At 38.9% G+C, this 11,264-nt stretch overlaps 2 protein-coding genes across 2 annotated transcripts in view; both read left to right on the top strand.

Moving 5' to 3' along the window:
- LOC114545542 (uncharacterized) overlaps nt 1-11,264 on the top strand; it is a 34,288-nt gene that overhangs the window by 15,917 nt on the left and 7,107 nt on the right. The gene's annotated exons all lie outside the window — the stretch shown is intronic.
- Nucleotides 1,682-11,264, top strand: part of LOC114545333 (uncharacterized) — a 35,238-nt gene continuing 25,655 nt past the window's right edge. The window contains exons 1-3 of the mRNA XM_028563607.1: nt 1,682-2,289; nt 6,480-6,535; nt 6,673-7,032. Of these exons, the coding sequence (XP_028419408.1) occupies nt 2,279-2,289; nt 6,480-6,535; nt 6,673-7,032 (427 nt within the window). The 5' untranslated portion in view covers nt 1,682-2,278. The remainder of the gene's footprint in view (nt 2,290-6,479; nt 6,536-6,672; nt 7,033-11,264) is intronic.

The raw sequence follows: 11,264 nt of genomic DNA, 5'->3' as shown, positions 1-11,264 counted from the left end.
CAGCTGTCTGTCTGTGTGTCTGTCTGCAGGTTCCAGCTGTGATCATTGAGACCATCAGGATATTTAAATGAACTGATGATCACAAAGATCTTCTGCTCTGATTTTATCTGACAGGTTTTAAATGTTTGATCTGATGTTTGGTCTCATTCATTAATTTGGCACAAACTGAAATGTGTCCGTTATAGAGAAGCGTATTTTTAATAGCTCTGAATGTCTGGCGCATTTTGCAGAATTGACAATAAAGTTGATTAAGCTTATAATGTAAACATTCAGAGGTAAACATTCAGAGGTTATATATATATATATATATATATATACACACACAGTTTCACAATACATTCATAGTAAATAATAAATACTAAGGTATATTTCACATTATCAAAAACAATAGTTACTTTTTATTTTTAAGAAAAAAGTGCTTCAGAAATGTTTAGCAGAAGAATAAGAAGATTGTCCACCTGTCCACCAGGTGTCCTCAGACTCTCCTCATCCTGATCACCTGGGTCTCATTTCCCAATCACCCTGTCAGCACATATACCAGACCTGGTCCTGGTTGGTCCATGTTGTGTCGGCCCTTAAAAAGTACCAATACCACACTGTGAAAAACACTCCACTACAAGTCAAAGTCCTGCATTCTTACTTAAGTTAAAGTAAGTATGTATCAGCTAAACATAATTAGAGTACTTAAAATAAGTATATATTGATCAGTGGAGATGGTAACTGATGTTCTGTTTCTTCCTTCAAACAGTTTGGATCCAGAATGTAAGAAGTGAAGCTGCCAAATGTCTCCTCACATCTGGACCAGTTCTGGATCTGACTTGTTCTGCTGGAGGAGACATGAGACTAAAGGAAGAGCAAACAAAGCAACGCCACAAACAGAACGTAATATAGAAACATTGCTGCTGGACATCTTACAGCTGCATCTACTAGAAATATCACAGCAGAGACTAGGAGAACTTTGCAGCTCTGAGAGAAGTTGTAACTTTGTTCCAATGATGTGATGTGACTTTTGGGCCTCCTGGTGTGTGTTCTGCAGCTGCATGAAGACAGAAAACCAGTGTTTGTATCTGATATCAGGTGCATCAACTCAGTAGTGTTGGACCAGCTCATAAAACACATTTATACCAATTCAGCAAATGTAGAACTGAGACTAAATAAAGCGGTAAATATCTGTCTCACATCAGATGGTTTTAACAGCAGTCATATAACAGAAGTTACACAGCTTGGCCAGATGGTGGCGCTGTAGAACAACTTCTTTTCTAAAAACTGCTGAAGTTTTACTAAGAAACAAACGTCCATAGATTACTCAGATCAAGTGACATTTAAAATAAAATCATCCATTTAGGACCTCATGTAATGTTAAATTAAGTCTCTGCTGCCTTAGTTTTCCATGGTGTGTCTCCAAAATGTACAAAACAAATATTTTCCTTTTAATAAACATAAGTGAACTTTTTGACCTGATGAATGAAATGCTTTCCACTCATCTGTAGATGAGTCAGTCTGTAGAGATTTAAAGAATACTTTGAAAAAGTGAATTAGCCTAATCTCAGTAATTATGCAGAATAGTTTCTGAACATGTTGACTCATGTTGCTGCATTCATATCATCACATTAAGTGGTTCATGTGGGACATTCTACTGTTTTTGGGCATTTCAGAGGCATTTTTTTTTCCTGACGTTTTTTTTTCGCTTATTTTTATGTTTTTGTTGGACACTTCAAACTCCAACTCTTCATCATCACTTTGTTCATCATGTCTTTTTTTACGTTTTTGTTGCTTTTTAAACGCATACCAGTCGCTTTTTCTATGTGTCTCTGTGACTTTTTTCTGACGTTTTAGTCGCTATTCTTCTCATTATTGACGCCTACACTTCCCATAACGGACCTGGGGGGACTCGGGTTTCTCAGACTCTAGTCCTGCCGTCAGCAGCCAGGATCAGATCCCATGTTCCTCCCTCGATGTGGATGACCGTATCATACCAACCCGTTGATGATAGGCCTAATGTGTTGCAGCGTGTGGTCGGCTACTGGGAGGACTGGGAGCTTTAACCAAACACTACGAGAGAGAATCTGAGACTGAATCCATTATTACTGTCTGGGACCTTTCAGGATTCTCACTGGGAATACTGGGACTTCGTTTTAACGGATTTTAGAAGTTGCTGCTTCTCTCACTTCCCATAGGCTACTAAAAACAAACAAATCTAACTTTTCGCAACTATTCTAGTTGATTCTAACAACAAGATGAATATGCTACTACTGAGCCGTTTTCAAAAGTCGATTGGATGAGTTTCAGGTAAGAGTGATCTTCTTAGTGAATATTTGCTACATGTAGAAAGCGTAAAGCTGTGTGTTTAGGCCCACATCACTCCTCTACTCTGCTGCTGCTGTACGGAGCTCTGATCGGCGTTGGCTGCAGGCTACGTGTTAAGAACTAGTTTTGCAAACTGGCTTGCTGTGTCTGTCCGTGACATACATGATTACATTACTTGGTCGTTTAGTTTTTATAGAAACCAAACCCATTTGGTTCATGTTCTGATATCAGCGCTCACTAAGACACTGCCCAGCTAACATTTTTTGGTTCCCAGTTCTGGGAACGTTCGTTTTTGGTTGCGCGAACGTTCCCTGAAGGTTAGGTTTGGTTGTGTTTTCGTTATTATGGAAAGTTGGTTGAACGTTCTGGGAACGTTCGTTTTTGGTTACATCGAACGTTCTCCGAACGTTCCCAGAACGTTGCAACCTTTAGAGAACGTTCCCCTAACGTTCTTTTTTACGTTCCCCTAACCTTTAACAAACTTTAACAATGATACTAATTTTATTATTACTTTAAACCGTCTGTATATGTTAGCAGGAATTAATGAACAGGCAAACTTGATGGGATTTAAAACTTTAATTAACAGTATACAAAGAAGAATAAACAAAATAGATAAGGATGTAGAGTGCAAAGTAATAGTGCAAATGTAGTGTGCAAAATGCATATTGGAATGATAAAGTATGTAATGTGTAGGTGAATGACCAAAGTGGGGATGAGCCCACTTATCAGCAGGTCAGGAGAGTGATGGCAGTGGGAAAGAAGCTGGTCTTGTGTTGGTTGTTTTTGTGTGCAGGGATCTGTAGCGCCAGCCAGAGGGGAGGAGGCAGGAGGATGTAGCAGTGTAGAAGATGGCCAACAGCTCTTGCTTCCGCAAAACAAAAATAGAGCTCCATGGTTTTGAAGGCTCAGTCCTTCTCAGCAAACTTCAGCCCTTGCCCAATCAAGTCCTCCGCGGGCAAGTTTTTCTGGGAGACCGCTAGAGTAGAAGTCAAAATGAAGCAACGTTACAAGTCAAATTAAAACCTCTTATTAGCCAAGCTAAGCATAATACTGATGTGAACAATAAAATAACACCTGCCGTTTATAACCCTGCAGATAGTCAAGTCCTGGAAGGCCTTCTTTCCTTCTCTGCCCCGCAGGATATACAGTTTTAGAACATCATTCATTAGTTGCCACTCGCCATAGCATGCGAACCTCCGGGCTTGTCAGGAAAAGTTGCTGTAAAACATATAGAAACACAAATTATACACGTGGAACAAAGTGGAGAGCTTGTACAATCTCATTTTGTAAGAGAAGTCAGTTCTGCTCTAATTTAAGTTATGCAGAAGCCACTGTACCTTCAACTGGGTCCCAAGATGAAGTGGCAGGCCGAGCTTGCGTTAGAATACACCCATCCAGCCCTGGGCGACCGGCTGGTTTCCTGTGTGGTGTTGACTCATCTAAAAAGAAAGTATATATGAATATTGGTCAGTTCATTTATGGTAGGTTTCTTGCAAATGCCATTGCATAACTACTCTGTTACATTAGACAATTAAAAAAAAAAAAAAAAAAAAAAAAAACTTACATGCAGGTGGTGGTGGCAGTGATGTCTACTGACCTGAAAACAAGGCAGGAAGAGACAAACACATCAGAACAGTCACATGATAAGCACCAGGTTGAGGGTCAGTAGCCCAGAGACTTTCTAATGGGGAGACACAGCATCCATAAAAATGCATGGGGTTAGTTTGTAAAGCCAGTATGGCAGCTGTGTAGCCTACACATATTCTGTCTGTTCCTGTATGCTTCCCCATTCACTTAAATAGGAAAATAGCTTGCCGATAACTGCTCAAAGTACGTTGCAAGGTACCGCCGAGTGACTTGTCTAAAATGACTGATTGTACTGGCTATCATGTATGTACCGTACACTAAAACTAATTGAAAGAACTGTTATGTCTTATTTGTAAGAACAACGCAAGCAGGTTAACACGATGACACAAAACATACAATGCGGCAAAGCATACACGTCGTGCACAACAGCAAACAAAGCGCAATATATACGCAAAGCGCAATATATATGCAGTCCATTTAAAGCGTACCTCTCGCCACAATGCAACCTAGGATCTTTTTGTGAATTTACCAGAGTCAAACTTCGTTTAAAAGCATAATTAGGACGGAAACGCCACTTTTTAGATTGATCGTATTGTCGTTTTCGGGTCAAATGGCCTTTTGAATGGGAGAACTAGAGGCTACTTTTATCGCATCAAAATCACTATATGTAAAACACTAAGAAGGCTCGACACAACACAAAGTCTCACCAGGGGATTTACACATGAACTCGAGCATTGAGAACATTGTTTGTGCACAAAGAGTTTACCAAAAATAAAAAATTTGAACAAGTCGGTGCTTGACTGGCAAGATTGCGACGAGGGGAAAAACAAATGCTGAAGTGAGTTGTTGAACCTTTTTTGGTCAACCTGATTAAAAACGATTTAAGAACTACGAGGGAATGGGCTTACGGTTAAACCCCAAACCGTTGCATTACAACCATAACATCTTGAAACTGTAACGTATTTCATTTACTTTTTCGTGAGATCGTTTGGCGAAGCAAATAAAATCTTCCTTTGTCCGTTGGTGTATCGTATCAAATGCAAACGGAAGTCCGGAGAACAGGACTTGAATCGGTCACCTGAGAACAGAGGCACGGTCTTCCCCTACTGGCGGGGGGGTGTAACGGTTGGATTTAAACACTGATTGAGCCACTGATTAGAAGTGAAATGGAAAAAATGAATTTTCTTAGTTGTGAAAATCGATAGACTCTTGTTTTAAGTATTTTTACCTAATACAGTTAAACTAGTACAGTTTTTAGCAAAATTGATTTCAGCCTAAAAGTAAATATATTAGCTTGCTATGTTGCTTATCTTACTTAGATTTTAAAAGACCAATCATTTTTGAGTGAATCTAAATCAAGTGACTGCAAACCTTTTATATGCTACTTCAAAAACGTAAATGGAGTTGGTTTGAATAAACATTTCAAAACCGCACTCAGAACAACCAAAAACAACCAAACAGGAACGTTGTGTGGAGGTAACAGTGCAACCACAGGAGAACGTTTCAGTTGGTTGGTTCCCCTAACGTTTAGGGAACGTTATAACCATGAGGGAACGTTCCCTAAACGTTAGTTTTTGGTTTGGTTCGAACTAACCTTTAGAGAACCAAAAACTAACGTTCCCCAACGTTCCCTAAACGTTCTGTGTTAGTGGGGTGGCTGGGTTTTCATTACAGTGACGGCTGGGGGAAATATCCGAGGTGTGGCTGGACCATATTCACTCAGTGTCAGTACGCTCTGCTGTGTTCATGCTGCGGCACGTGTCGCCTTTGTGTTCCGTGTTTATGATTATTTATTTTGGTTTTCCACCACCGATGTAGAGAAGCATACAACCACTTCCCTAAACTTTCTCTCATTCAGAGACCAGAGTCTCCAACAGGGCTCTGAGTCTGTCAGAAGGTCTGAGATCTACCGTATCAGCTATAATGCACAGCAGACTGTGGTGCAGATAGATTATTTTCTGAAATATAGTGACGTTATTCTTATAATAGCCCATTATCACTTCATTTTACTCAAATTATCACAACTCCTCCAAATCTCAGAGAACACAGATGGGATGAGTTATATTTTGAATGTGGATAAAGTTTTGAACATGAGCAGAAATGTTGCTCCAACACATGTGTCATGGTTATGGTTTTCTGTTCTAGTCTTTCCTGTTTTATTGTGTTAATGTATTCCCCGTTTCCTTGTTGTTTACTGTCTCCTGTGTTCTCTGTTGCGTTTTACCCTGTTTCCATCCTTGTGTATGTTTTATGCTTCAGTTTCCTGTATGTTGTAGTCTCTGTTTCTGTTTCTTCTCTATGTCTTGTTTTACTTCCTGCCTTGTGTTTCTCCGACTTTGTGATTGTCTGCCCTGATGTGTTTTGACCGTCGTTACATGGTGTATTTATTCTGTGCTGTCGTCTTCCCTCCCTCCCTGTTATTCCCTGCGTCTCTCATTCCTGCTGGTTTATTCTTTCATGTCTTGTGGTTTTCTAGTGGTTTGTGGTTTGTGCACATTTAAGGAGGTTACTTCCCCAACAAAATATGCAGAAGAGAACTCTGAGCTCATGTGTTTGTGACTCTTCACCTCTGTCTCCTCTCACAGGGAGAAGATGATCTGCAGCATCCTGCTGCTCATCATCCTGACCTCCTGTGTCTCTGGTTAGTTTACAGCTTCACTTTATTATCCACTAACACTAAACAAAGAATCACTAAAGTGTCCACAGAAACATGTGGAGATGGAGTTTAAAGGTGTCAGTGTGTCTGCTCCTCACTTTCCCTCTCTGTCTCCTCAACAGGAACAATAGTAGTGAATGTGACCCAGACCTCCTATCAGGCAGAGGAGAACCACCACATCACACTGGAGTGGACCTTCACAACCAACCCTCACACTTCCTCCAACAATCTTTTAATCTTCTGTCAACTGTTAACTGATCTCAGACACTCAGTCCTGTTTAATCTCCATAAAGGAGTTGAGGTCCCAGAGTCTCAGGATGAACAGTTTGCAGGACGAGTCCAGTGGGACAAAGACGTCCTCAGAGAAGGACGACTCAGACTTCATGTGTCCAGACTCAGGACAAATGATTCGGGACTGTACCTGTGTGATGTGCTCACAAGGTATGAGAGTAACTCTGGTAGATGTTGGCTCAATGTCACTGGTAAGTTGATTCATTATAAAAAAAGTGTATCTTAACTCAAGCAATATGATTGGTTCATAGCTGTGATTATAATAACCACATACAACGGCTATAATAAAACTCCTTTTCACATTAAAGGACAATTTCAGCGCATGAACCTGAACCAAATGAACCTAGTGGTTAATAACACATGTGTACCGAGTCGACTGTTCTCTGGGATATGTTTTGATGCTAATCAAATGTGACCAGTTTTAGAGCAAATTGCTTATTAGCTTATAACGCTAGTCGTCGGGGCACGGGTATAGTAAGGCAAGGCAAGGCAACTTTATTTCAGCACAATGCAACTCAAAGTGCTTTACACAAAACATCAAACATTAAAAACAAAGAGCAAAATAGGGATTAAAAATAAAAATATTAACGAATACAAATTTAATACCATGTAAGATACATAAATAAAAATCATAGTTCAGTATACCAATTAATACGAGAATAAAAATCAAAAAATAAAATTTACAGTTCCATATTAAAATTGTATACGAGATGAATAAAATTCACTGTTCAGTATAAAAAATTAACAAAAAGCATCATCAAAAAGAAAGGTCTTCAGCCTTGATTTAAAGGAACACGCCAACTTATTGGGAATTTAGCTTATTCACCGTAACCCCCAGAGTAAGACAAGTCCATACATACCCTTCTCATCTCCGTGTGTGCTGTAATGCTGTCTGACGGCTCCAGCGGCATCAGGCCAGCACAGAACATGCAGGTGAATGGTTCCAGTAATCCTACTGCTCCGAATAAGTGACAAAATAACGCCAACATGTTCCTATTTACATGTTGTGATTTATAAGTCTGGCGTGTACAAAAAACAACGTAACATGAGACACAGCCATCTTCTAACCGTAAACAAACCGGGAACTATATTCTCAGGCGGAAGAATATAGTACTTGGGCGGAGTGATATGCTCGCAGCAAGCCTGTCTGAGAATATAGTTCCCGGTTTGTTTACTGTTAGAAGATGGCTGTGTCTCATGTTACGTTGTTTTTTGTACGCCAGACTCTACAAATCACAACATGTAAATAGGAACATGTTGGAGTTATTTTGTCACTTTTGTCACAATTTGGAGCAGTAGGCTAGTTGGAACCAGTTACCTGTAGAATCTGTGCTAGGCTAAGCTAATGCTGGAGCCGTCAGACAGCTTTACAGCACGCACGTAGATGAGAAGGGTATGTATGGACTAGTCTAACCCTGGGGGTTACGGTGAATAAGCTAAATTCCCAATAAGTTGGCGTGTTCCTTTTAAAAGAGCTGAGAGTTGGGGCGGACCTGCAGTTTTCTGGGAGTTTGTTCCAGATATGTGGAGCATAAAAACTGAACGCTGCTTCTCCCTGTTTAGTTCTGACTCTGGGGACCACAAGCAGACATGTTCCAGAAGACCTGAGAGGTCTGGGTTGTTCATAATGCACTAACAGATCTGAAATATATTTTGGTCCTAAGCCATTTAGGGCTTTATAAACCAGCATAAGTATTTTAAAATCAATTATTTGAGGCACAGGAAGCCAATGTAAAGTCATTAGAACTGGAGTGATATGATCCACTTTTTTGTCCTAGTGAGAACTCTGGCTGCAGAGTTCTGAATCAGCTGCAGCTGTCTGATAAGTTTTTTAGGAAGACTTGTAAGGACGCCATTACAATAGTCAAGTCTACTGAAGATAAAAGCATGGACTAGTTTTTCCAAATTCTGCTGAGACATAAGTCCTCTAATCCTTGATATATTCTTAAAATGGTAATAGGCTGATTTTGTTACTGTCTCAATGTGGCTGTTAAAATTCAAGTCCGAATCCATGACAACACCAAGATTTTTGGCTTTGTCTGTTGTTTTTAACAGTGCCGTCTGACTTTTAGTTTCTCTTCTTTTGCACCAAAAACAACCACCTCAGTTTTTTCTTAATTTAAGAAAATTTTGGCACATCCAGTTTTGTCTTTTTTTTTTTGTTTTTATTTAAGGACAATGCACATTTAATGAACATGTACAGCAGTACACGTAAAAGTGCCAGAATGTAGCCCAAAGGCTAATTTCCATCTGTAGTCCTAAATTGTTGATTTGTTCAATGCAATTTGTCAGTTTTCGTATCGGACTATAGTCTCCTGGTGTTAAAGTTATATCAAATTGTGTGTCGTCTGCATAACTATGGGGACTTATCTTGTTGTTTTCCATAATCTGAGCCAATGGAAGCATGTAAATGTTGAACAGGAGAGGTCCAGAAATAGAGCCTTAGGGAACTCCACATGTCATAATTGTATGCTCAGATACATGCCTATGGACACAAAGTAGTCTCTGTTCTTTAGATAGGATTCAAACCAGTTTATAACTGATCCAGAAAGGCCAACCCAGTTTTTCAATCAATCTAGTAATATGTCACGGTCAATCATGTCAAAAGCCACACTAACATCAAGTAACACCAAGACTTTGGTTTTGCCACTATCTGTGTTAGAGTGGATGTCACTAAAGACTTTTACAAGAGCTCAAAATAGCACCACACTTTCACGGTAGCATAATGAGGGGTCCCTACATGTAAACCGAAACATTGAGAAGTGTACAGACAGTTTATTAAAAAGATAGTTTATAAAGACTGTACCGTTCACTTATACAGGCAGGCGCCATCTTGGGAAAACGGTCCGATTAGTCGAACAACGATCGGCGTTCGACTGGACGCTAATTAGCAGTTTGTGCTAAAACTGGTCACATTCAATTAGCATTAAAACAAATCCCACAGAATGGTGGACTTGTGAAATGTTTTCTTTCACATGAATGAAACCGATGTGTTTGGTCTCTTTACAGCAGCGAGGGATCGGCCTGAACCTGAGACACCAAACACAACAAGTCCACCACAACCAGAGAGTCGGGGAAGGATCGGTCTCTACTGTGTTCTGACAGCAGCAGCTCTGCTGGTTGGTTGTTTCTGTTTGTTCAGAAACGTTCTGCAGAAAGAACAATATTCCCATTCGGCGAATATAAGTTACAGATCAGCAGTTGATGGTTAGAATGAACTTTTATATCACAGACACAAAGAAAATACTAGTTTCTCATTTGCAGGTAATATAACAGCAGGTAACAGCAGGTTACTTAAGATTATTTTGTATTTGGTTCTTATGCAACAGTTACTTTGTATGTATGTATTTGTTTTTTATATATTTATTGTGTTTTGTATTAATGTTTAATATGTTTGTTTGTCTATGCATGCACCTTTCACCAAGGCAACGACAAAACCCTTTTCTGATTCATATGCATTCAAAACAAAAATCTATTTTGCAAAGGCATCTATTGTAGTGTTTACTAGTTATTTATTATTTTAATTGATTTAAAAGTATATTGTACTCAAAAAAATCAAGTCAAGAAAGGAACTTGTAGACATGTCTATATAATATTTCCACTTTCCGTCAATATCTAATAATTTTATAAAATAAATGGTGCTTACAGGATAATGTAAATGCCAATGCATTCTGGGAAAGCTGTCTGTCTGAAGGTTCCAGCTGTCTGTCTGTGTGTCTGTCTGCAGGTTCCAGCTGTGATCATTGAGACCATCAGGATATTTAAATGAACTGATGATCACAAAGATCTTCTGCTCTGATTTTATCTGACAGGTTTTAAATGTTTGATCTGATGTTTGGTCTCATTCATTCATTTGTCACAAACTGAAATGTTTCCGTTATATTTCAAAACTTCATTTCAATAAGATGTTAAACTTGAAGAGTCCACAATTTCTGGAAGATTAGTATGTTAGGTTTCTAACTAAATAAAGTTATTTAAATGTTATTAATTTAAATGTTCTTTGCTGGCTGTGCTATCTGAAAATGTTGCAGGTCTAAGTGATCATATTAAACTTCTGATGATTTGTTGAATTAGAACCACGAATGGGAGAAACATCTTTATTTGTATATATTTCTTATCTTTTATATTACACTTGTTGTACATGTCCTTATTGCACCGTGTCGGAGAGAAGAATATTTTTAATAGCTCTGAATGTCTGGCACATTTTGCAGAATTGACAATAAAGTTGATTTGACTTATAATGTAAACATTCAGAGGTTACATATATGAAAACAGTCTCTCAATACATTCACAGTAAATAATACATACAAAGGTATATTTCACATCATAGAAAACAATAGTTACTTTTTATTTTTAAGAACAAAGTGCTTCAAAAGTGTTTAGCAGAAGAATAAGAAGATTGTCCACCTGTCCACCAGGTGTC

Source organism: Perca flavescens, chromosome 19 (genome assembly GCF_004354835.1).
Source record: "Perca flavescens isolate YP-PL-M2 chromosome 19, PFLA_1.0, whole genome shotgun sequence".
Lineage (NCBI taxonomy): Eukaryota > Metazoa > Chordata > Actinopteri > Perciformes > Percidae > Perca > Perca flavescens.
The sequence above is the reverse complement of the archived record's forward strand: the minus strand, read 5'-3'. Positions and strand labels throughout refer to the sequence as shown.